Here is a 27,986-nt window from a genome sequence, read left to right on the forward strand (position 1 = left end):
CATTAAATGAACTTAAGCATTTTACATTGTAGGTCTACTGGCAGTGCATTATGTTCTTGTGTTTATTATTTGTCATTCAGGTAATAACTTTAATGACACGTTTACTTCCATTGCGATATAATTGAAGCAGTATTAATAAAAATTATTAAACTCACTTTCCGTACATGTAATGTTGTACCTACCTATTTTAATGAATTGTCACTGTTATTAAATTAGATTTATCATGTTACATGTTGTTAATATTGTATTAACATAAATGTGTAAAATATGTATATAAAAAACATATATTTATTAATCATAAGCTCAGATAAAATGTGGAAGGGAGGAAAGATATTGTTATGCGTTATTTGTGGGATAGTTTCTCGCATTTATGAACTAAAATATTTTTTAAAAAACTACATCCATCTACTGGTGAATTTCTAATACTTCTGTGTTCTTAGACCAATGAGTTTCTTGACTATTAGTAAAGTAATGAACCTACCTATGATTTTGGTACTGTCTTTCAATGTATTAACTTGATGAAGCCTATTGTAATCTTTTTATTCTTGTATTACTCAAAGGTGAATAAACTTCTAAATTCTTGATTCTCTCGAATATTAGTCTAATAATTGCTGATAGGTGGGAGTTTTTGTTGTTTATTTTAGAACAACTTGTCTTTAAACTGTAGATTTTTATAACAGTACTTATTACATTATGTTTTAATACATTTTTTACTATCTCCCCCGATACATAGTATATGAAGAAAGTATTGTTTGAGCAAAAGTTTACTATTTTGATTTTTGAGTGGAACTATCAGTTTTAGATTCCCCTGGACCCAAAAAAGTAGGCTTCGAAATGAAGTTTGTATGTGTGTGTGGAGACTACCTCTTGGTCCAAGTTTCATGAAAGTTGGTATGTTGGTACTAATGCATGGAATCTTCTAGATTTTTTAAAATTGTTATCTGTACTGGTGATTTTTCCATAAACCCAATTATGACGGAAACATCGATTTTTACAAAGATTTTAGTTAGAACTCAGTTCTCTTACCTAAAAAAAATCTTACAGCCCCCAATGGTTTAAAATTACAGTTTAAAAGTTATTGAAGCTTTGTGATGTTTCCATAAAACATCATAGTTACTTCCATCGCTTGTTTATGATAAGAGGTTTTAACAGGCTGATTGGAGGAAAATATGTGTCAGTGCTGATACCGTTTATATCAACAACCTAGTGGTCATGAACGCTTAGAAACGATTAAGCGGAACTTTTGAGAAACTCACAGTCCAAGTCAAAACCCCCAAAACCTGAACGATTAACACAAAAGTGGTCAAACATTTTTGTACCAAGTAGAATTTTTAAATTAGACCATAGAACTAAATAAAAATATGTTTAAATCTGGTATAAGACAAGACTATAAGAATGATAGATGTCAGGTCTTCAATGTCTGCTACATAATATTGTAAGATTAAATACTACCTCACCTCTCTGTGATGCTTCCAATAAACCCATGAGTTCGAATTGATCATTAATTAATTAAATTTGTTGTTCTTTACTGTCGCATGCGCAACAGGCTACACCGACTTCTATGATTAAAAGGATACGAGTTTACTACACAATGTAAACATTACAACATTACTTTACAATTAAACCTGACTTACTAAGTATTGCTGCCAACATTCTGATACCCTTTTGAAACAAATATACTTTCTGACTCAATTATTTCCTCAGGGAAGACAAATATGTAAATAAAACACGGATATAAACTAAAAGTAATTTATTGTATGGAACTGTAAGATCTAAAAGCTAAGTAGGAAAGTTTAATGGTCCTTCTTGGACGAGTGTTCGTCGTGAGAGTGTGCGGAATGGGAATGCGATGAGGAGGGTGAGGCGGAATGGGCAGGAGAAGCGGAATGGGAATGACCTTCGACTGGAAGGGGAGCTTCGTTGGAATCATGGGAGTGAGACTCGTGCGAGTCCTTCTTGGCTTCCTTCTTCGCCTCCTCTTTAGCAGCCTCGGGTTTCGCCTCGGCTTCAGGTTTCTCCTCGGGTTTCTCGGCCTCTACTGCCTCGGGTTTCTCCTCGGCGGGTTTCTCCGCTGCTGGTTTCTCTTGTTCGTCGTGGTGGTGTTTGGTCTCGTGGTTGCTACCATGGTGGGGGTGCGCGAGGGCGGCGACCAGGAGGGTACACAGCTGGAAAGAGAACATGATTAGTATCAGAACTTCTATGTCTTGTACAAGTATGTTACCAAATAGTAGCATTACAGAAGTGAGGTTGTAGTGTAATGATGGGAAACAATGCACTAAGGGTTTAGCAATGTTGGGCTACGGTATACGGAAAGATACGCTCTAAGAAAGTTTTGGTTTCGGAAAGATGAGCTCAAAAAGATACAGAGAGGGAAGTAAAGATAGAGAAAGAGACAAGAAAGACATCTACATAATCTAACCTAACTCGGTATAGGCAAATTATTTCCAAATCGTACAAGCAAATTCAATCTATATTTGTGGACAGAGGACAGGCTATGTTGAGTCAAACTCCAAGTCCGTATCTTTACCCGGATATTGTTAGAGCTCTGTTGTTTGCCTGTGCAGCAGCTGGTATGTACCTAAATTCACACTAAAGGCAAATTCAACAATAACTAGTCATTTTCCTCAATATCATTTATACCTACAGACAATGAACACATAAATAATGCATTAACATTGCACTATTGTTTGTATACAAGTTCTTGTCATAAAAAAAAAACAATTTTGATATCAAGTTTTACTCGAATTGGTCAACATCTACATATTTTAATCACACAGGTATTAAATAAATTTAGAGAGCTTTGCAATCCTCAATAATAAACAAAAATTACACCTCGATCGAATATTCTATCGATGTTGAAATTAGTAACAATATAGTAAAATTTAAATCAAATAAAACAACAATTAACGGTTTTATATTATTACAGAGTTGTATTATTAATTTGTAACGTAATATTATTTGTGTTAGTAACAAATCCTTGCTGCATTTTCGGAGAAGCCGAAATACATCGATTTTTACACGCATATTGCGTTATGTATGCTTAATTTTAATGTTTTTTTTTAAGACCTAAGGCATTAGAACACTTTTTGCACGAGATAATTTTATCTCAAAACATTTTTGTAGGTTTTATTGAGCTTCTCAAATTTCAGTAATCAGTTTTATTGCAAACCTACTTGTACTAATGATAACAAATAATAACGTACTAATTTAACTACTAATTTTACACTCATCAGTGCGCCTTACAACTGAGCTACGCTAACATACCATCGTCGGCCGAACATGATTGGTCCCGCAGTGAGCACACTAGCGCTCGTAGAAGAGATTGTACTAACTAACTAGAGCTCCAAGCTATCTGTACTCAGGTTTAGGTTTTAAAATGTTAATTTTACAAACAATTCTGATATCAAGTTAAAAAAAAAACACTAATTTAAATTAGAAAGCTTCCCATCCTCGATATAAAAAAAAAAACAATCCTATTAATCTATCAATATTGAAAATCGTACCTACTAAAGGGGGAATAAAATCAAACAGCGACTGTTATTCAATAAAATTGGTTAAACATTTTCGAAGGATTCTATCATTAGGTTGTAACGAAATATTAGTTGTATCATTAACACTTTGTTGTTACATTTTCTAAAAAATCTGTTTTCATCGATTTACATATTACGTTGGTTGTGCTTAGTGCTGGATTAAATTCTTCTTTTTGGAAGAACCATAGTTATGATTAATTGTTAAACGAAATCTTGCTGCAACATTTTACCTAACAAGAGATTTATATTCTTTTGGGGAATGTTTGAAGTAGGCCTATAAATAGTCACAAATAATCTGGTTCCACAAAAATCCGATTGCATCAATGTAATGTCTACAAGAGCATTCAAACATATTGTACAATTATATTTTTTAAGAATCGATATACAAACTAAGGAATATGTTTTTGGACGAGTTAAATTTAATCCCTTTAATTTATCTTTAAATCCTTAACAAATTATGTTTTTTTTAGTTGGTGACTGTCAAAAATACATACACAAAAATGAAAATAATAAATGTTTAACCTTTTAGTAACTTAATTTTTAGGGTGAAAATTTTCTAAAAAAGGTTAACCTTTTAGTCGCGGCACTATCACATAGATAAAATCCATTGGTGATTTGGTGAGGTTTCGAACTAGGGTCCTCCTGACTAGAGGTCCCGCGCTCTTTACCCTACACCAGCTCGCTCCTTGGGTTGACATGTCAATAGTAATTAACTTCATATTAGTTAGACACCGCGTCAAACATTGAACAGTTTAACGTGCAAGATCACGAAGATAGTTGCTTTGAACTTTGAACTAAACTATGATTATTTCTAACAAATCGTGATAAATGCTTTACCTTTTGTTAAGTAAAAGCAATTTTATCAAATCCTACTCATGACATTGTACTGTAGTTTATTATGAAGTATCAGTTTATTTATTACTATAAAATCATCGCAGCAGAATTTTCTGAGGTATTTCCAAAACTTTTAAAACCTTTGAAACAAAACGTGTATCCTATACTCATATGAGCAATGTTTGCTTGTCTGTATGTATACTTGTATGCTTGCTTGCACAAAGATCTCGAAAACGGCTTCGAGAATTTCCTTCAAATGCTGTAAATAATTCATTTCTGGCCTAAAAACGTGTTTAATGCAGTTAAAACTGCCAACAAAAATCTAATTACTTAACAAAATGAAATTGAAAGTCAAAACTATTTAACATTGGCCTTATGTGTTGCTAAGTAACCATGTTGCTTGAACAAAATGACAAGGAAAAGGTAAACAAAAGACTTGTAAGTTGTAACATGTGTTCATAATAAACCATCCACCCACAGTATACTAGCGAACTACAAAATAAAGTACAAAAGGAAAAACATCAGTGGTTACTATTGAGCAACGATTACACTGAAGATAAGTCGATATGGGTGAAAATAGTTCCAAGCTCCGATCAAATACTGGTTATTTAACTTGGCTCTCTCCTACCATAGTTTAATCCCCAAAGTAATAAGCTGTTTTAATTTAAACAAAATGTAAAAAAATGCTTATGCGAGTATAGGCTATTATAAACAAACGACCTTTCATCGACTGTAAAATAAATTAATGTCTTGAGGATTGCCAGGTTAAATTCCCATCATAATAAATTGAAATTCCACTATAAATAATAACAGCCAAAATTAGTTGTAAATAAAATGCGAGTTTCCTTTATATTGCTTTTACAATCGAAAAAAAACTACACCGAGCCAAGGCTCGGTCCCCAGGTACTACAGTTAATTTAATAATAATTGCAATAAAGCATGTCTTTCAATGCTATTTAAAACCCTACAAAATTACTACCTCATTGCGGACACTTTTGTATTATTGTATCGATATAACGATAAAGCATAAAAAATAACACAGTAAACCATTATAAAATCGCAAAGCTGACAAACATTTTTAATAGAGCTCAAAATGTTAAGATAAAGTTAATGTTATTACGCTATAATGTTTTTAAACAGGTAAATGAAGATTAATATTTTAAACGTTTATTGATTAATTTGAATACAACCCTTACTCACGTTTTTCTGTACCCTGAAAGTTGACTTGATCAATGTCTATAGTTGAGTTACTTTGCTTGATATTTTGAACTTTAAACTACTGGTACACATTAAAAAATGACTAAACAAAGATTTTATTTTACGGACCAACTTATTAAAATAAAACTAAAACATTTTTCAATCTTATTAACATCCTTAGATATAACAGATTTAAACAGCAGTTCAATTGCAATGATTGTTGAATTAACTTAAGTAAAATCGTTTTTATTTTTTTCAAAACTTCAAAGCAAAAAATGTTACATTTCAAATAAATAAATAACTGAGTTACGTCGACACAAAAAAATAATCTTCAAATGAAAGAAGCAAGCCCAAAGTAATCTCGTCCCGTTATAAATAGATAAAAACGACAGATGATTTTCTTCAAATATTGACCATTGTTTACACGTTATATATCTAAAATTTTCAAAATGTCTTAACCATTTACAAGAAAGGAATTTACATAGGTACATGAACTGAATTGCGAAACCTTTGTTGTATAGTAATACAATAAAATGAACAAAGGTAAAATGTCTCTTTTATGCAGAAACTTATAGCAACTGGGGCAGAACCCTAATGAAATTTCTTCATGGAGTTTGAAATTTTTTTAATTTTTTAAAAGTGATCAGTGAGTGATTAAAATTGCCATTTATATATGGATTAGTAATAAAAAAACATTTACGTCTACAAGACTTACCAGGATAAACTTGTACATGTTGTTGCGGCGTCGGTCTTGTAGATTGTGACGGGGGGCTGCGCCGCGCTGGATATATACCCATCTCCGCCATCTTGGCTCGCGACCTGGGGCACTGCGGAACTGACCTTGAAGGCCACACCATGGGATGGGTATGGGGTATTGGGGGGAGATCACGGCGCGTCATAAAGGGGATCATGGGAATTAAATCATTATTACCAATTGATGGTGAGGCGATTAACGAAAATATGAGTGAAGAAAGAGTGTGATGCAAGTGTAGCTTTGTTGCTGTCTAAAATCAGCTGTTCAGGATCGTTGATAAAATAATGGAAACAGAAGATATATTCTCAGTAATGAACCGGTAAACATTAGGTAGAGCACCATAACTACCCAGACCCCAGCTGATACAAAGGATTATATAAACTGCATCAGCAATCTGACACATACTTTCTCCCATTGGCTTGCCAAACCTTTATCATGGGTAAGCGATGGATGAGAGTAGGCTATGCTATTTAATTGGTAAACGTTCAAAAGTTGCATTGACTTTTGAACAGTATTTTTTTACAGGAGGTTGCACTATTATGGTATGAATTATAAGGAGCATCACATACATATTTCAATCAAAAGCGTTTTTTTTCTTCAAAATTCCGATATTCTCTTAATTTATGTTTTTTTAATCGGGAAATAACACAAGTTACAATACATTTTTAACCATAATTCTTACATGAATTATAAAGGAGTACTTCAATTTTCAAGGGTTGCAACATACCAAATTTTTACCAACATCTTTCGGGCCATTTTTGAGAGAATTCTATATATTTTATGGATTTTATGAAAAAATAACCACTAAAAATCTAAATCATTCAGTAAGACAACAACATACTTAAAGGGGGTGTTTAAGACTGAACATGAATCCAGGGGAAGTATGGGATGCAGTTAGACGATCCAGGTATCCTGGACTGATACCAGAAGATCACTAAATGTCCAATGTCCATATACAGTCCGCTTTCAAACCGTCAAGCTACTGACTTCTAATTGTGATACTAGCAATATACACATCTACCCAGCTATAAAAAAATTGAAAACAAAAACCTTTGACCCACTTATTTTCATATTTTTAATACTTTCTCAATGAAATGGCGACCATACAAATCAGCCACGTATGAATGGAGATGAGTGTAGGATGAGTGGTGCGATCTTGTAGTCTTGTTAGTGACTAAGGCCGACTCATTCCTTAGACAAAGCTGTTAATTAATAGCCCATACAGCTAATGGCAACTAAGGGACCTACAGTTTACAGTGGAATTTTTACCTTAATATATACAAATTGGTCTAATTTTCAGGATAGTACTGCGGATAGACGTAGTTCTCACTCGTGTGGACGTTAATCCACACCAAGGAGTGTCGCATCCACAGTGCATCCCTATAAATATCCACAATTCGTAACCTCCTAGTAGTTGGATTACAGGACGACGCCACCCGTACCAGTTTATCTCCTTTATTTAACACCGTTGTGAACCACTTATATATTTTACATATTAAATATTTATAACGTATATCCAAGTTGACCTTGAAACTTGCCAAGTTCACTGACCGGGATGTTTTGTTCTGTTGATTGTACATAGCCCGGAGGTGACGCCATTGTAGTGGCACCAAGCCATTGTTGTAGTAGTCTGTGCAGAAATTGCACCGTGGGGGGTAAAAATTGCAATCATGCAAGATGATATTCGATTATGGGAGTAAACAATCTTCAAGCACTCGAAGATCTTCGGTAAGTATATTGGTAGTTTCATTGACTATAGATGCATTTATCAAGAACCTTTACATCATGGGACGCTAGGCTGTAGCTCGTTTTACGATTGTAGGACAACCTTTCCCAGGGTCTCCTCGCCAAGGGTCGGTCGTAAAATATTTCTGCGGGGGCGGCCAACCTGTCCCAGGGTGCATGAGGATTAGTGCTGGGACAGGTTGGCCGCCCTAACCAAAATATTTAATGGCCAACCCTAGACTAGTAGAACCTTGGGCAGGGGTTGAAAAATATGTAATCATAAGATACCAGTACTTAACTGAAGCATACATAAAATTGATATTTCTAAGCTGCAACATGAGCTTCGAATAGTGCAAGTAACAACACTTTTAAGGAATATCTTTACGTTTCCGGGATCAAACACGGAGAACACAAGATGTTGCAGGACTAGAAAATTGCCAGCGTGCTCTTTGCTCTTCTTAACAATCAAGTCATTGTGAAAAACTTGGTAAAGTATATTAAATTAGTGAATATAGGGTTTTTTAATTTCCTCTTTGGTTGCATTTTCAAACACTTTCAAACACACATGATGTGAAAGTAAAGAAAATACTCGTCAATCAAACGAGAAAGTGTTAAAATATTTTTTCAAATTTGTATGTTTATTATTTAAGGGTTTATTTCCTAAAAAAGCCTAAAGAAACAAATTCTCCGCACTCATCTTTGCCATTACAATAGTAGGTTAAACTATAGTGACCCGCAGTATTAGCGAATTTCTCTATAGGGAAGTTGCTATTACCGTAGGTCTCATGGTAAGACATACCCGGGACCGATTTACTTTTTTAATTTGATGTCCCCAGAGGCCAAAAACACCGTCCGTCCGTTCAAAACTATTTATATCTGCCCGTAAACGCGATAACTTGAGTAATTTTCCCCTGATTTCGATGAAATTTGGGTTGAAATGAGTTCGCGAAACTGCATGATCGGACCATGGGAACAGGGGTTTGTGGGGTAAATATAGGTTTTTCTTATTTTTGACCCTCAAAACTCAAAATGAGCCTCTTCTAAACCATGTTAAATTGCAAAAAAAATCTATAATTTAGTATTAAAAGTGTTTTTGTACAGTTATTTGTTACGGAGAAAATTAAACAATTAATTTTTTTAAATTCCTATCCTATTTTTATATGAGAATATTGTAAAATGATGTAGTTTGCTTGTTTATAGATATATTTTGATCAAACTTGACAATTTGTTTTACTAAGCTATTGATATTTTACAAAAAAAAACGTTGTTACCCTCCTTGTATCAGCAAACATAGGTAAATCCTAATGTTTTAAGATTTAATTAAAAATCCTAAGAGGCACATGGAAATTCGCTTAGTCTGCAGGTATAGTGCGGTGAGGGTATTTCTTTGCCACTTTAATGTCATTGGACACAACTAATAGACGTTGATTCCATTAGCATTTCCATTAGCATTGATAAGTATGACGATTTCATGGGTGTTTTAACAGATCACGATGTTATGTTAACTTACTATTCATACTAGTGTTTCTAAAATGAAAAAATAGAGTATAGAGGATACGTGAATATATATTTTACAGAATAACAAGTATGTTGGTAATGAAGTAGAATTATTATAAACTAGTGAACCTGTGCCGCTCAATGCCCCGCAAAATAACATATGAATTTTAAAAACAAATTCATCGTGTTATATATTGACTTGACGTCAAAAATTAGTAATAATAAAGCCTTCGAAGGGAAGTAGTCCAGCCATTTTCTAGCTGTATGTGTATTATATTTAGTAAATTAATAAGTGTTGAAGTTCAAGTATGTTATAGGGTAGTTATTTTTTAAAGATTTTTAAAAACAGATTCAACAAACAATTTGATCATATCAAACCAATAGGCCTGTGTAGCATATTTTGAGGGTCATAAAATGCTGCTTGAAGAAAACACTTTAAAAAATAAACACTACATAACAAATTTTTTTTTCACAAAAGCACTTCCATGAATACTAAAAGTTACCTTCAGGAATATAACCCTGGTCAGAATTTTCCGTAATGAATATGCGTATCCTATTAAAAGATGTTGCCTTACATAAAACAACATATAATATAGTTGCTCATGCACTGAAATTGGTCTGGGTAAGAACAGTGCTGCTCTTTAATTAAAGTGCTTGTGCTGCAAATGCCAAAGATAACAGAAATTAGCATCTTACCATTTTAAAAGGTAAGTTTGTTTCAGACGGGCAAATTGTTTTCCTCGAAATCAAAATATGTGTCCACTCACTTGTTCTAGTTAGGACCATAGGACTTTACGTCCTATTAAGTTGTTAACCGTTCTGATCACATGAATCCTTGTGCCATTAATGAGGCCCTTTTTTATGTATTAATATTCCTCATCAATAAAACCACTGCCCCCCTTTAAATAGTCTAATCTGTGTCTTGTCTTCGCAATCCACTGACCTCTATATTTAAAAACTCAGTTCCCTAGATGGGTGTCTCCGTTTTCGTCTGTATTTGAGGACCCACTCTTCTTCCCCTTGGCATACTGACAATCAATTACCTAACTTGTCAAGTTCATGTAGTAATTCATTAATACTGTTAGTTTATACAGAAAATTACATAAAATGTTACTTGGCTTGGTGCTTTAATAACTGCAAACACAAAATACACCCACAAGTCAAAAAGAATCAAGTTATTGGTAAAAAAAAACTATGTTTGTGTAACAACATTATTCACACGAAGTAAATTATTTGTTTGATTTGTCGATCAGCTGTTTCGTTTCAAATGAATTAATAATGTCAAAGATTTGTGATTTTAAATACATATATTATTATAGTAAAGTTTTCTAAATCATGGTAACTCAGCTAATTTTACTATTCCCAGCATTAAAATAAAGTAGTAAGATCCATTATGAGTAAACTTTAAGTCGCACAATCCTTGATTGAAATGTAGTATACATTAACAGTCATAATACACAGCAATTATTATGTAGTAGACTTTGACTATTTTAAAGTTACAAACATATGTTTCTGTAAATAAAAAATATCTCCCATGTTATCCTTATGGAGAAATACGAAACTTTAAAAGGCCCCAGGGCCTCACTCCCTAATTCTTTCCCTAAAAAGAAAGTTTCCTGCACAACTTCACGTTATTCTCTTTCCAATGACACCAAAAACGTGTAAATCGGTTCAGTAGTTTCGGAGGAGTAATTGTCTCAAAAAACCTGCTTGCGTATTAAATAAGTACTAGAGGTCGTCCAGTGGTCGAAACTCGACCAAAAATATATAATGTACAGACTTCTCTATTTTCACCCCACACTGTAAATAAAACATGTGATTGGTATTTCTTCTATTTGTTTTGATTTTCTGTTTATATTTCGTTGTTATTTCGTCACCAGCATGACAACCCATAAAGCCCATGTTAATTTTATTCAAATTTAAAATTCATTTTTTGTTCTTAATTCTGAGCCTATTTGAATTTTTAAAGGGTTTGTGCACACCTACAGAAAAATATCTTTCTAACGGTATGCGTAGATTTTCCCTGCGATGCACACGAGCTGAGAAAAGAGGTTTTAAAGAAACATGCTTGCCTATTAATATATAGATAGATAGATAGATATGCACCAAATGTAGCTTTTTTATATAATATGGAACATAATTGAATAAGCCACTCACAGACTGTGCTATGATTGGAAGTGATATATTTCATGTGATAAAAAAAGATGCTATAACTTACAATACCTATGTCTTCAGTCTTCCTCTCAGTTTGATTTAGTTAAACGATTGGCGTTTTGGGGAATTTTTCGTCTGGCGAAAAATTTAAGGTGAAATGTCTAGTTGTATGTTCAGATGGGTTACATTTTTGTAGGTTTAAAAGTTGAAGTACAGCTAGAATACTTAACTTTCCATGATACCCTTTCAAAACTTTTAAGACGTAAAAAGCTTGTATTATTTCTACCGTATAAAAGAGGATGATATGAATAATACGTCTCGTCTAATATAAAATGTTTTCAAAGAAAAATAAATCGTCTTATTTCCCTTTTATACAAGCTTTATATTATTTGTATGTTAATTTAAAGTTTTAAACGTCATTAGTGCAGTCAAACGTTTTCAAAATTACAAAATAGACTTCATATTTTATTGTGGAACGAAATATTTTTAAACACTGTTTAAAGTCATTAATAGTTCACGTTTCTACTAGTATATTCAGATAATAATTGATTTGATTTTTTGTTAGTTTTTTTTTCTTTTTTAAATCACATAAATAAATATCACAAATAAAATCCGCAAACGCTTAACATTCTTTAAGGGAAGTAATATTATCTTCTCGTGCATCGCAGTGCAAATGCTAGAAATATAATCCATTGCATCCCCTGTCACCTATCGCGCGCGTACAGATTGGCCAATGGTTTAAGGGTCGTTTCTAACATACAGATTGACCAAAGGTCCTAATGAGCAGGGGCAAAAAATGGGGGCGGAGCTTACAGCAGCGATGTGTGTGGGGGAGGAGCTAGTCTATTCAAGTAAACTGTTTGTTGACGTTTTCTAATCTTACCACATACAGAGGTGGTCTCTTTAATGCTATTGAATATCGTAGAACCAACTTGTGTAGTTGAAAAAGCTGACAAAACTTTTTAATTCATTTTAAATATAGGTAAATACTCATAAGGTTAACATGGGAAACTATTGAGCCATTGGGGCAAAGCCCGAAATGGTTTTTGGGATAACAATATGTCTAGATATTTTAACCGGGAATGTGAGCTATCTTCATACCAAATTTCAACCCGATCCGACCAGTAGTTAATGCGTGATTGGATATCAAACAAACGAACAAACTCACAAAATTTCACAATATTAGTACTACGATATATTGTAGATTTTAAGGGTAAAAACATGATGTCTCATCATATCTCTATTATTTTCATTGCGTGCGCCATCTCAAGAAAACGTCAGAAAGATTAATAATACTAATGACACATACAATGAAAACGATAAAATCTAACGTAAACCATTTTCTTCTTTACATTTTATACCAAAAACTAGCTGTTGTACCCGTGCTTTGCAACGGGAAGAGGATACAAAATAGAAACATTTTAATTTTAATCTTTACATCTGTTGTATATAATAGTTACACATCCGCAAACGCTTTTAGAAACAAAGTTCAACTTTTATGGCCTTAAAAGAAAAGTTAAAGTTATAACTTTTAAAACTGCTAAGTAGCGGATAGCACCATTTTGTTTTCGATTAATTTTAAATCTTGTGTAGGCTGATATGAGAAAACCTGACAAAATCTTTGAATACAACTTTGACATGCATGATTTACCTTCATCTCCCTTAATTAAATATCTTTTAATTTACTATTGACATTTTAAATATCAATTTTGAAGTTGCAAAAATACTAATTACCTATTCAATTAAATTAACACTTTTTTTTTAATTTCACTCTTCTTTATATCAAACTAGCTGTACCCGCGGGCTTTGCCCCATTTAACTTTATAAGTGAGCTCGTTCCCATGGCTCAATCACGTTCTGCTTGAAGTTCGTTCGCTACGCTCACTCAATTTTGGGTTGGAGCTCGTTCGCTGCGCTCACTTGCCTTCAGGTTAGCTTGTTCGCTACGCTAACTCGCCTCTAGGTTGAAGTTCGTTCGCTACGCTCACTCACATTTTGGTTGAAAATTAGCTGTTGTCATAAATGTAAAAGAAATAATAGTGCTGCACCCTGTTGGTAATCCTTGTAACTTAAATGCTATTGAACATCATAGAACAGAACCAAATTGTTTAGTTGCACCAGCTGTTAAGATTCATTAATTCCATTTAAATATGAGAACTCATAAGGTTAACATGGGAAACTCCAGAGCCACTGGGGCGGAGCCCGAGAGTCCGATCAGAATAAAAGCAGCTTAGTTTTCCTATTTAATGCCTAAAGAATCAATGTACCAAATTTCAGCCCCCTAGGTAAATGGGAAGTGGGAGAATTAGTGATGAGTGAGTGAGTGAGTGAGTCAGTGAGGGCTTTGCCTTTTATATATTTAGATCACAAATCCATCTTCTGTTTCTTCACTCACAATAAATCATTAGCAAAACTAAGTCAGCTGTTATAAACTTAAGAAATATTGCTGTGCCTTATCAATACAGTCTTTTGAAATATTAAAGAAACTATATCTATAGGTACTATAGCAAATTTTAAACAAATAATTCAGCATTAAAGACAGCAGACAAAACTAATATGATTATCAAAGCATCAAGGACTAAAAAATATAATAGCAAATACAGTATATGTTTCATTGCATGTCTGATTCTACTCTATAAAAAATATCAACAAACAACTTAATATACAGGACAAACCAGTTCTTTTAATCAGTTCCATCGTCCACTGCCTTTACATTTTCACACTTACCATTAAGTTAACATAGTAACAGATATTTCATTGATTTTAGAAACAAAAGAACACTGTGTAATGCTTAGTTTTATGATATTTTCCTTGGTTTAATTTAATCAGTGTTGTGGCAAAACACAAATAATAAATGTATCAAATAAATCAAATGTGAACTGAAAGCTATGTTAAGATAAAAAAGAGTATTTTGTATTACCATTTGATAATTAAATATAGTTACACATATACAACAGATTTTAGAACAAAAATCAACGACGTACAATTTAGTTATTGATGATAATATTCTTTAGTTTAATTTAAGCATAGGTTTAGCAAAACACAATAACTTAATTTACCTAAATATACATATAAAAAACAATGTGATGTGCACGTTATGTTAAGTTAATCTAACACAAGTTAAGCAGTTTGAATTTATTTAACGTTGCCTCCAAAATCATACAAAACATCTATACATTGTAATTTTCATACTGTTTCCATGAAAACGTATCAATAACATTATTTTCATAACTTGAGACGCTTTAAAAAATCCAAAGCAGAGCCGGAGTTGATACAGCAACGGTTATAGAATCTTTTTTTTCTATAATCATTGACATAGTTTTATAATAAATAATCCATTATAAAAGGTTAGATTAAAATAAACCTACCTCATCATTATGGAAACTATTATATTTAATTTCTTTGTATCAGCTGTCTGAAATTGTGAAATATGCAGTTTAGCAGTTCTTCTTGTTTACATTTAAATGTCAAAGCAAATGTAAACAAACATTGTTAGTGTTCTCATCGCAGCCATTGAGACCAATCAATATTTACTGTCCTTTTAAAATGTTCACCTCAGAACGTTTAAAGCCAAAGTGGCAAAAGCCTACTAGAATAGTCCAATAATGTTCCTTGTTGTGGTAGCTATAATTTTGTAAAATTTAAGCCCAGTTGGTTCAGTAGTTTTTGCACCTATTAGTAACACACATACAGACAGACACCATTCGATTTTTATATAATACTGTAGTAAAGATAATACAACATTTTCTTGATTTAACTTAAACATCACCGACTTACAGATAACCCAATTTTCGTATGGATGTAAACAAAATTGTACTATGGACATATGTTTTGATGTAAACAAAATTTCATTGTAAACTTGAACAAGTTCAGACGATTGACAACAGAATTCAGCACAAACTATGCAGTTTTAAAAGCTAATATGACGAGGTTATATGCTTTCACGGGATATCATCCAAACGGAATAATACAGTACCTCCAATTTGGATTTATTATTTTCTTTTAGCGGCAACTGAAAATGTATCTGACTGAATATTAATAACAAATTGTTATTTATTTCAGGATTTTAAGGCAAAATGTTAAAAATTATTTGAAGTTTAGAATTTTAATTTTTGGTTTACATAAATGTTGAATACGGTAAGTGAGTAGATTTTTATACTCTGTGGTAGTAGAACATTTTATTCAGGTTATTTCACTTCCAATAGAATATCTCTTTCTTTTTTTGAACTTTTGTTAAAATGCTACTCCTATAATGAATATTGCTAGATTGATTTTGTGAACTTAAAAATAATGAACATCGTGTGCGAAATACTAAGACAGATATTCAAGGTAATTTTCAAACAACGGGTATACACATAAAAACGAGAATGCTTATGCTTTGAATCTTAAAAACCACTTCAGGACTTTTAAATGATAACATTATCCCTATTGCTATAACTAGGTAAAACAAACTAACAATTTCGTAACCAACTCGACCTCCCAAAAAATGTACTTTGTGTACTTGAAAAGAAATTGATAGTGAGTTAATAAGCAATTAGTTATATTTTACAGCTTATTATTTGTATTAGAATACCGCACTGTGTTGTTTATGCTAAAGTTGAATTTAAAAACCTTATTTGTTTACTTAACAGTTTACATAAAACTTAGTGTTTTAAAAAGTAAAATTCGTCTCTTGAGCTTGGCCACCTCTGTGACAGGTAAGATTAGAAAACGTCAACAAACACTTGACTTGAATAGACAAGCTCCTCCCCCACGGGACATCAATGCTGTAAGCTCCGCCCCCATTTTTTGCCCCTACTCATTAGGACCTTTGGTCAATCTGTATGTTAGAAACGACCCTTAAACCATTGGCCAATCTGTATGTGGCCCACCTATCGTCAAACTCCATGATAATCTTGGCAGCAGGGGCGGCCAACCTGTCCCACCCAGACCCCTCATAAATGATGGGAAAGGTTGTCCATCCCTGCAAAACAGGCCAGAAATTCGCAGGTCAATTTTAACCCTGGGAAAGGTTGTCCGTTTCCCTCGTTTTACACATTACTACAGGGTCACACCAACCCATTGGTGATTGGTGGGGTTTGAACCCAGGACCTCTATCACTATACAAGCTTGTTATCTTGACTTACATACATTACTGGTGTCTGTATCCACCCTACGCTAAAACTGTACCATTTTAGTCAATGATTGTACTCAGTTTTTGAAATAAAAATGACATAGTTCTGTAGAACCACCAACAAAATGTGCTATTAAAAAATGTAATTTTCTTGAATGCGAACTTATTTAACGTAGCGTACCAAACTAAATGGACTACTTGTGTAGACTACAACACGTATACCATTAATGACCTAAGTATAAAAAACAGACAGAGAAAAAAAGCATCGATTTTGGCACAATCTGGGTATTAAACTATCTTTTCTTTGAGTAAAAAACTACCTTAGGTAAGTCAATAAGCTAAAGTATGATGTTTGTTTAGTTTAGTGCGTAAAGTTAATGGGTAACAGAACAACAGAAGGTACATAGAAACCGCACAGTTAGTTGGTCAAAGTACTTATCTAGAACACTAATTCACGTGCAATTCAAACTCCGAAGCAATGAGTATTGATAACAAATCAGTGACAAGAGCAAAATAAGTGCTATTGCGAGTAGATGAGGACCAATGGCGACCAAGTACTTTCTCAATGGGCTTTCACTTTCTCTTAAGTAGAGAGCGGGCGACAAGTTGTGCTCTTGATTTAATTAGAGTTGGAACACAGATGAAGAGCGTGAAGAATATAGATGAAGAACTTAGAATGTAGATGAAGAACACAGTATGTAGAACTAAGATGAAGTTAACTTTAGGGCAAACTTGACTATTTGTCCTTTACTCTTATATATAATTCCTGTGGAAAAGATAAATTTGACAAACGGTATAGTCTTATTTAGTTAAAATAGCGAGTTAGTGAAATATACTGGGAAAAACAGAAGAGAAATTGTTCAAGCAGATTCACAGGGATGACAAAATGTATAGGAGAGTAAGATTAAAATGTTCGTCAATGAAAACGTAAACTTGAGTAAAACACTGGAGTACAACATATTTAGGAGAAAAATGTTTATGGTGGTCCTCCTAAATGTATCCTTATAGTTATTGTTGTTAAAGAGTTCTTAGTATCATTTTGAGTGACCGAAATGTTGCTACTGTACCACGGCCGAAAACAAAATGTACTGCGTTCTTTTGGGAGTTTTATCTTTCAACGTTTGTATGAAATTGTAATCAATGGATACTTAAAACATTGATTTTCTTCAACCAAACCACGTACAGTTTAATAGTTTTTAATACAAAAGAATAACTGGAAACCCCAACGATATTTGCATCTTTGAAATTCATACAATTTAAATACATTCAAAGAGGTTGGTACATACTGAATTTTGTCACAAATCATTGATTTCATTCATTTGCTAGTCCTCGAACATTCTCTATGATGTTCACGTCATTTCAGAAGCAGATTATTAAAATTTCCCGACAATCTTTGCAAGAGGATATGTTAAATTTTAATGACACCACTTGGATGTAACAGCCAAGATGGCGGCTGCTGGACCATGATGCGGATGTTGAACCCAGCACCTTCACTGGACTTTGAACTGTCTTCTGGATGAGATTTTTGCAATTGCAAAACGAAAGTAATACAAGCGGCACTGACAGAATCGTTGACCATTTTGCGAAAACAGTTGTGTAACCGTATAATCTTACACCTTATTGAATGGCTTTAGGTCTGGTAAACAATGTTGAAGAATTGCTGTGCCGAAGAGATGCAGAATGGATTCTGTGCAAAGGATTTCTTTGAGTGCTGGTGGATTTATCACTAGTACTTTGGGAACGCTAAGCACTCCTAGGGCTGTATTTGTAATGGGTATAAGTGTAGACTGGAGTGAGATGGTTTAAAAAGATCTTAGCCATTACACTAAGATAAGTTGTTTCATTACCCAGCACCATTTTTAAACTCAAATATCCACTTAGGTCCAGTTTTGTATGGAAAAACTTACTACGATTTCTCAGAACCAAACCGGTCATCTTTTAAAATCAAAACAAAATACGTTTTATTCAAGCACATAGTACAAGGATTACCAAACCAAAAACTTAAGAATACTATTTCTCAAGTCAGAGTTCTGAGGAAGAGCTCTTACGAGCAAAGTTTTTGTTGTTGTCGAACACTATTACCGGTACTTCAGTATTAAACGGAGGCCACATTTTGTCAGCGCGCTGCGGCGGTTATGTTAGGTTGGGTTATCATAATAGAAAGTATCGTTCGATTCATAACGAAGCGAGGAAAGTCCTACACACATAATATTTACGATAACCCAACCTAACATAACCGCCGCAGCGCGCTGACAAAATGTGGCCTCCGTTTAATACTGAAGTACCCTATTACCACTTAGCTATAGTTATATATCATTGAATCGCGCAAACTTAACATTTTACATCTCTAGATACGTCATGTTGTAATAGGCTGGACAATTTGAACTATAATAGAACATAGTGTAGCCGAGCCTACGACTTCAATCAACTGTGTTCTTTAAAGTAAAAAAAAAAAAAAAAAAAAAAAAAAAAAAAAAAAAAAAAAAAAAAAAAAAAAAACTGGCTACACCTCTATCTTTAATGTAGATCATGCCTACTTCAGAATCAAAAGTCAATATTATTAGCTAATATCTTAAAATTCCATGTATGGAAGGAATCTAACCTTCGGGTAAGTTTATCAATGATCTTTTGCCTTTAGCGTTGCAAAAATTGTAATACAAGATCAGATAAGCTACAATCCTCTTAACCAGTCTAATCTCCCAACCTCTTCCTGACTCATCCTCCTCCAGTTTCTTCGTCTTCCACATTTCGAGTGGTGTTGTGTTGCAAGGGCAACGAACTCCCGCCAAAACATTCGCCTCTCCCGGCAAATCTGGTCAAAACAGCGGCGAGTAGCAGACGACGGACCGGTTTGACTGGTGGAAGATGAAATAGCGCAACGGGCAAAGACTCGCATCCCGGGTCATCGCTACCACTTGACCTCGCCAGCTTGCACTACCTATACTAGGTGCCGTCGTTGACTTTGGATACTGAAGAAATCCCATTATTGTAGAACAGCTGTAGCCAGTTTTTTTTATTTCAAAATGTACCTTTGACTATCCAATAGCAATAATCAATGGTTGTACGATAAGCTAATAAGATAATAGGGTTGTCCTTTCCCGAATCATCGACGAATTTTCCCTGAGAAGAAATAAAATACAAGAATCAAACTATTTCTCTATACTCATACTATACATATACCTGTAAATGTGACCAATGCTCAAACGTTCCATAAATTTTGCTTTACTATTGAAACATCTGAAAAAGTTCATCATTGTAGGAGCAGAAGATGATAAAGAAATAATTTAGGTTGCCATATTTCCATGAAACCGAGACATACTCCTGCTTTGTGATAGGTAGGTGGGATCAAATTTCTTCCGCGGGATGTACTCATAAAATCAGAAGCATACACATGAAATCGAATTATAATTTCCACTCCTCTTATTACAAAAGCAGTGTTTTTTCTTCTCACCGATGCAATGCTATTCAAATTTCACATTAAATGTTGAAGCCGAAGCCAAAGGAAGTAGTTTTAGTTCGTAGTAGTTTTAGTTAGTATTCCTACGCGAGGATATTTTACTCGACAGCTCCTTTTTAAACTCAGCAACATTTTTAGCAAAACCGAAACGTACGGTAACTATGCACCTCTTGGCATATAAAAACAACCAAAAACACTACATCATGTATTTAAATACAGTCTAGTCTCTAAAAACACAAACCTATGGAATGTATAAGAAAACAAATACGACTTCTTACTCCTTGGCCGTTGCCTAATTGAAATTCAAGTCAGGTCCACTGACCACTTAGGCAATTAGTCTTCCAAACACAAGGCTCCAAATAACTAGCCCGGGAACGTTTGTTGTAGGCTGTTCTGAACATTCGCTAACTAGGCTATTGTCCTACATTGTGCAACTTGTTGACAACGAGGCACAAAGAGGTTAGGTTGAGCTAGGTATGATAATCTTTGCCGTTCCCAGCACTAAATCATCTGGAAACAGCAGTTGCTATTTTGTATTCCTATGTATTCGTGCGCATGATCACTTGGGTTCGAACACTTGATTTTTTTCACAGATATTCTTACAGGTTTCATTTAAAAGTGAGACACTACCGTGTAAACCCGTCTTTTATGTGCGAACTAAGCATTCTCACTTATAATTCGTTATTGAAAATAAAATTCGGCTGGTTTGACTACCTCCTTTTTGAATAAACAAGTTCTCAAGTCGATATGTCTACTTCAGCATACAAAGTAGAAGCTACAAGACTGTTAGATGAATCCTTCAGTCATCTATTGTGAATGTACACCCACTAAGAGGTTTTCTTTGTCCACATATTTCCATCGGCAAGGTCACAATGTACGGCTTGGTTCTTGTTTTTCATTTTCTCCCAGACAAAAGTCCACGATGACTCGCGACAGGACAAAGAACTTGGCCATGAAACTGAGCAGAACTTCGCGGCTTCGAGATTGTCAAGTCAAAACGTATGCATGTTTTGACAAGATAAAGCTTGTATGTTCAAAGTAAACCTACGCATTTTAAGCTTCTGTACATGAATAAATCCTATTTTCGTTTAGAAGAATTTCCAATGGATATACAGTTCTTTTACGGAGAGAACTTTTTTATAAGTGGACCAATACTTTGAGGAAAACTCCAAACCACCATGGATGGCATTATCACATAGTTAATATTCACAAGTGTTTGGTGGTAGGCCTACTTGATCTTGGAACATACATCTTAAATGCGCTCTAACCTCTAAACCAATTAAGCACCACACTTATAACCTCAAGCCTATTGTTATATCGGAAAAGACCTGAATAATATCAACACATAAAAGTTAATTTTTAAAATCGAAAAGATTTGTCAACAAATTATTTGAAAGAATATAGTTTTTTACTATGTGTAAAGCTAGTCAATTAAGTGCTGCCATCATGTTCTGATATAATATAATATAAATACAGGATTAGGCAAAAGTATGGATACAACCTCCTAAAGTAAATGGGTTACCACAAGAAAACTTAACTCTGCGAACTATGACATAAAAGTAGGTACACTTTACAGTAGATTGTACATTTTGTCCCCAAAATGGTGTATTTTAGGGCTGTTTAAATTAAAAACGTTAAATGTAAAACCTCATCGAGTGACACCTAATTTTATTAATTTTTCGTAACAACTACTAATTTAAACTGTGAATGTGTTCTTATAATTAAATGACAGGGAAATCTATATATTTAATACACAGTTGTAACACTGTTTTCTCAGTAATTACTGGACCGATCTACAAGATTTATGTCTCAAATTAAAGGGGATAGTGTGTAGATTTGCCGAACTTCCTTAGAATTTACGTTTTTTCTAAGGGCTACGACCTACAGCCCTTTAAAAGTCAAGTCAATACAATTCTTATTGAAGAATATAATACACAGTTTATAAATTACTAGTTGCTCTGCCCGTGCTTCGCTACGGGGTGAGAATACAGAAAAGAAAAATTCGGTTTTACTGCAAGATACTATAATACTATGAGAAACAGTTACAACACACTTACCAGGAAACATGTAGGCAAAAGCTCAATCCTGCTTATTGATTATTTAAATTAAGATCTCTTAATGTATTACAGTACTATCATTTTATATAGTGTATAGCATTTAAAATATATGCAAAAGTATAATTCATTGACCACATGGCACCAAAAAACAATTCTCCTTGTAAACAAATTAAATTAAATAGCAGAACACAGCATTTCTGACAACAGCTGTAGTTTAATAACAATGTTTGTTTCCCATGTTAATCTTATGGAGAAATACAAAACTTCAAAGGGCCCCAGCACCTCACTCTCTAATTATTTCCCTAAAAAGAAAGTTTCCTGCACAACTTCACGTTACGCTCTTTCCAATGACACCAAAAACATGTCAATCGGTTCAGTAGTTTCGGAGGAGTAATTGTCACAAAAAACCTGCTTGCGTATTAAATAAGTACTAGGTGAAACCCGTCGAAATCGACGGTTATTTTCAAGGATTACGCTAATTCATCTAACTGCGATAAATTGAGTGAAATTGTACATATTTTGAGCATTTAGCATTGTTTAAAGATTAATAAGTGTAAAAACAATAATGATAGTTACCAAATATGGTTGATCATTCAATGAATAAAATATCTCCCATACTGTACGTCATCAGAGTTATTAGTATATTATCTGGTATCTCATCGTTTGGATTGAACTTGAAATAGTATTAAAATCGTATTGGTGGATCTTTTGTAGTTAAACACTTCCGTGATTTCATCAGTGTAATGCAGATTAATCTATGGTTTTATTTTAAAAAAATATCTGTTTGTTGGGAAGACACATTCTAACTTCAAAGGGAGATATCCATTACAGTGTAAGTTTGATTTTTCCTTCGTCACGTCGCGTCTGTTCATATCGTACTTCTGTGCTAAAATGAATAACCTTCTATCACTGTTTTGAGAAATTTGTTGTGGGGTTACTGTTAAAGCTTGAATTCCTTGACATGGGGGATGTCAGTTAGTTGTCTCAGCCATATCGGGTACATAAAGTTGTCAATATAATCTCTCTACGGAATGTGAGTTGTAGTGGAATATACTTGAAGTGAAGTTGGCTTTTATTCTTAAACTGTTAGGGGCCTCCTCATTTGTACGCGGCTTCATTGACAACAAATAATGCAAATGACATAGCAATGGGACATTTCCAAAAAGCAAAAATACTGTAAATTTGCTGTTACGTAAATATTGACGTTTACATGCATTGTTAATCAACGTATCTTATAAAGGATGATGTGATCTAGTTTAAAAGGAATATGACCTTTCTGTCATGACAGTAGCTACTTAAATATTATGTACTCATTGGGCCATATTTACAGCCAAAATGTTGTGTTATTTTCAATAACATATGGGTAAAGTTACATAGATTTTTTTGCTGCTGATCAGTGCACTTTAAGAATATACCTATATTTTGGAGATAAATTAAATGGTTTTTGTTGCAGAGTAGCGCTAGTAAACATGCACAACCCTTTTCGTTAGTCTAATAACATTCAAAGGCTCTCTAAAAATTCAAGTTCTTATTTGTATAGGTACATATCTATATTATGTTTTCACTAAGCTGAATGAATACATCGAAGTAACCTCTCTGTAAAGTCTGCAGTATATTGCAGTTTTCCAGCATAATGACTTTATTTATCATGCAAATATTTCTATATAAATATTGTAAAATGTTTTATCCAGTTGCTGTCAACTACTATTAATTTAACAAAATATGGACATGACTCAAATAGGCACCGTGCCCTTCTGCACTTGTAGGCTATTATTTTGTATTGTATTACACAATTTAATATTTTTCCAATGATTGAAAACATGTATGACAATAATCTCATGAACCTATGATGATCTGTCTAGAACAATATGATAAAAATAAAGACAAAAATGGTGAAAAGGGCAGTCACCAACCCGTAAAATAGATATAAGGTCAAAAAGAAATAATTTTAAGAGTTACTGTGATAAAAGGATTTTCCACTGATTTCGTCATGGTATATATTGCAAAACATAACATGATACAGAAAAAAATTAATTTTAAAATCAGAAAATTACATTGCAAATGCTTCTTTTGGACAATTCAGTAACTCCCAATTAATGTGTCTTGTTTAAAATACAATTTACAAATTAACAGCTGTTTCATTAAAAAGTATTATCCACATGGCCAAAATGTAAACAAATCTGTAGAGGGATCTTTAAAGGCTTCTGGGGCAGAGCCCTAAGGGAATTTACTTTGTTTTTCTTTTGATAACATATCTACAGACCAAGACCTGTCTTTTGACACCCCTACCAAGTTTCTACGCCCAGCCGTTCTCTCAAATTAGTGGAGACAAAGTTTCCAATTAAATTTTTAGATTCCCCCATGTTAATCTTATGGGAGAAAATCCAACTTTGATGGAAGATCCTGCCCAAACTAATAAAGATATCAAAAAACGAAAAACTCTTTGCAAAACTACAGATCAGGGCAATTCTTTTGACGTTTTAATCATCAAAATCGGTCCAAAAATGAGGGAGGAGTTCTGTTCACAAAAATCGGCTTAGCGTATCTTACTAATATTATAAATCTGAAAGTTTGTGAGTTTGTGTGTATGTTTGTGTGTATGTTTGTGTGTGTGTTTGTGTGTGTGTTTGTTGCTCAATCACGCATAAACTACTGGACGGATTAAGCTGAAATTTGGCATGATGATAGCTCACATTCCCGATTAACATCAAAGCATATTCTTATCTCAAAAACCCTTTCGGGCTCCGCCCCAGTGGCTCTGTAGTTCCCCATGTTAATCTTATGATTTTTCATATTTAAAAGGAATTAATGAATCTTAACAGCTGTTTCAATTAAACAAGTTGGTTCTGTTCTATGATGTGCAATAGCATAATAGTTACAAGGATTACCAACAGGGTGCAGCACTATTATTTTTTTTTAATTTATGACAACAGCTAATTTCCAACCAAAAGGTGAGTGAGCGTAGCGAACGAACTTCAACCTGGAGGCGAGTTAGCGTAGCGAACGAGCTAACCTGAAGGCAAGTGAGCGAAGCGAACGAGCTCCAACCTAAAGGTGAGTGAGCGTAGCGAACGAACTTTAACCAGGACGTGAATGAGCCATGTGAATACTTATGAAGTTAAACGGGGCGAAGCCCGCGGGTACAGCTAGTTATATATATAGTTAAAATACAATTTACAAATTAACAGCTGTTTCATTAAAAAGTATTATCCACATGGCCAAAATGTAAACAAATCTGTAGAGGGATCTTTAAAGGCTTCTGGGGCAGAGCCCTAAGGGAATTTACTTTGTTTTTCTTTTGATAACATATCTACAGACCAAGACCTGTCTTTTGACACCCCTACCAAGTTTCTACGCCCAGCCGTTCTCTCAAATTAGTGGAGACAAAGTTTCCAATTAAATTTTTAGATTCCCCCATGTTAATCTTATGGGAGAAAATCCAACTTTGATGGAAGATCCTGCCCAAACTAATAAAGATATCAAAAAACGAAAAACTCTTTGCAAAACTACAGATCAGGGCAATTCTTTTGACGTTTTAATCATCAAAATCGGTCCAAAAATGAGGGAGGAGTTCTGTTCACAAAAATCGGCTTAGCGTATTATATATATAGATAGATTCGTCAGCTGTTTAATGTTTGTCAGATATTTGTTATTATTTTTATAACCTCACTTTCAGTATGCAATTATTAAACTTGGAGTTTCTGTTTGTAAACACACGATTTTGATCAAGGAAAGTGTATTTGTTAACTTATTTTTGAAACGTTTTAGTTTTCCTGCAAAGTAATCTGAAGGAAAGTGGTAATTGAGTTTAAGTTTGAGTATGGAATATGAAATAATACCCATAGTAGGGAACGGAAACTTATTGTTTTGATCAATATAATTTATTCTCTACGGCCACCAGAATAATCATGGGGAAATCCGCTTGCACGTTGTACATATAATTGCTAATGAGTGGGAAACATACAAACATTTTATAGTAGGTGACGAATCTTACTCAAGATCAGTTTTAGACGTTCAGTGGTACCAAACTTTACCTTCTCGAGATGGCGAGTACGCTGGGATACGTGGAACTACAATATATCAGTGAATTTTTTTTTCAAGTACACAGGGAAGTTGCTTGAGAAACTGTGACTTACCATTTGGTTCTGGCGAAGAAGTATGTGACTTGGTGTTTAATGGCAATGTTGACTCGGGTCATTATAGCGTTATAAAACTTTATCATTAACCCCAGGGTGTGAAAAGTACAAAAAGAAAAAGAAAAGGTAATCATTAACCGGGCATAAAGAGATATAGGTACCGAACGAAAAAAAAAATGTAGAGAACCACCGAACTAAAAATGTAAAGAGCAGTGTTTGTGTTAAATGTGCTCTGGAAGTCCCTACAAAAAAATACCAACTCTTTTGAATTGGGGTCGTTAGATTGGATTTGTCACTACTTCAAATCTATGAATTTTGAGTCAGAACAGACTAACTGGGACACTAAAAATGTTTTAGTTTTCCTGCAAAGTGATCTGAAGGAAAGTGGTAATTGAGTTTAAGTTTGAGTATGGAATGCGAAATAATACCCATAGTAGGGGACGGAAACTTATTGTTTTGATCAATATAATTTATTCTCTATAGCCACCAGAACAATCATAGGGAAATCCGCTTGCAAGTTGTACAGATAATTGCTAATAATTGGTAAACATACAAACATTTTATCGTAAGTGATTAGGTCTAATCTTACTCAAGATCAGTGTTCGACGTCCAAATTTTACCTTCTCGAGATGGTGAGTACGCTGGGATATTTGGAACTACAATTTATCAGTGAACTATACCCTAACTATATTTTTTCGAGTAGGCCTACACAGGGAAGTTGCATGAGAAACTGTGACTTACGATTTTGGTTCTGGCGAAGAAGTATCTGACTTGATGTTTAATGGCAATGTTGACTCGGGTCATTATAGTGTTATAAAACTTTATCATTAACCCCAGGATGTGAAAAGTACAAAAAGAAAAGGTAATCATTAACCGGGCGTAAAGAGACATGCAGAACGAAAAAAACATGTAGGGAACCATCAAACTAAAAAGGTAAAGAGCAGTGATTGTGTTAAATGTGCTCTGGAAGTCCCTTCTAAAAAATACCATTTTTTTTTAAATTGGGGTCGTTAGATTGGATTTGTCAGTACTGCAAATCTATGAATTTTGAGTCAGAACAGACTAACTGGGACACAAATATTTTTCCTTATGTTGTCACAAGGAGAAGGTAAAATGAACTCCTTATCAACATTGTGAGTTTATGGAAAATCTTATCAACAGCGACTATAAAAAAGTATTAAGGGACAAAAAAGACAAAAAACTATTTGAGTAAAATATAATACAAATCTGCATTTGAAATGGCCAGTTCTAAGTCTCACTTGAATCAACATCTTTCTGGTAGTGGTAGTCTACATAGTTTTAAAATCCACGACTCTTTTTCCATCAAATTGGTCCGTTAATCCCCTCTAATATTGAACAAAGTATGCCCAACTTTCAACTTTATATATACGACGTAAACACAGCTTTTACTCACAGTATGGGTCAAAGATTCGTGAAATGCGACCAACTGCTGATGCGTGATTTACATGTAGGCTAAGTGACTATCTTTATTCCATACAACAAATGTAACGAAAAAAACGACGAATATAGGA

The 27,986-nt window shown here is 33.9% G+C and overlaps 2 protein-coding genes across 2 annotated transcripts in view; both read right to left on the reverse strand.

Annotated features, from left to right (window-relative positions):
• The window catches only part of LOC128987398 (AF4/FMR2 family member lilli-like), a 221,841-nt gene that overhangs the window by 149,058 nt on the left and 44,797 nt on the right, over positions 1-27,986 (reverse strand). The window lies entirely within an intron of this gene.
• Positions 1,736-6,335, reverse strand: LOC128987401 (urease accessory protein UreE-like). The gene is made up of 2 exons (XM_054408230.1): positions 6,277-6,335; positions 1,736-2,165 (listed from the first exon to the last, which is right to left on the reverse strand). The coding sequence occupies exons 1-2, from the start codon at positions 6,292-6,294 to the stop codon at positions 1,794-1,796; spliced, it is 390 nt and encodes a 129-aa protein (XP_054264205.1). The 5' UTR covers positions 6,295-6,335; the 3' UTR covers positions 1,736-1,793.

Source organism: Macrosteles quadrilineatus, unplaced genomic scaffold (genome assembly GCF_028750875.1).
Source record: "Macrosteles quadrilineatus isolate MER2022 unplaced genomic scaffold, UCM_ALF_1.0 Scaffold_2__2_contigs__length_208266976, whole genome shotgun sequence".
In the NCBI taxonomy this organism is placed as follows: Eukaryota; Metazoa; Arthropoda; class Insecta; order Hemiptera; family Cicadellidae; genus Macrosteles; species Macrosteles quadrilineatus.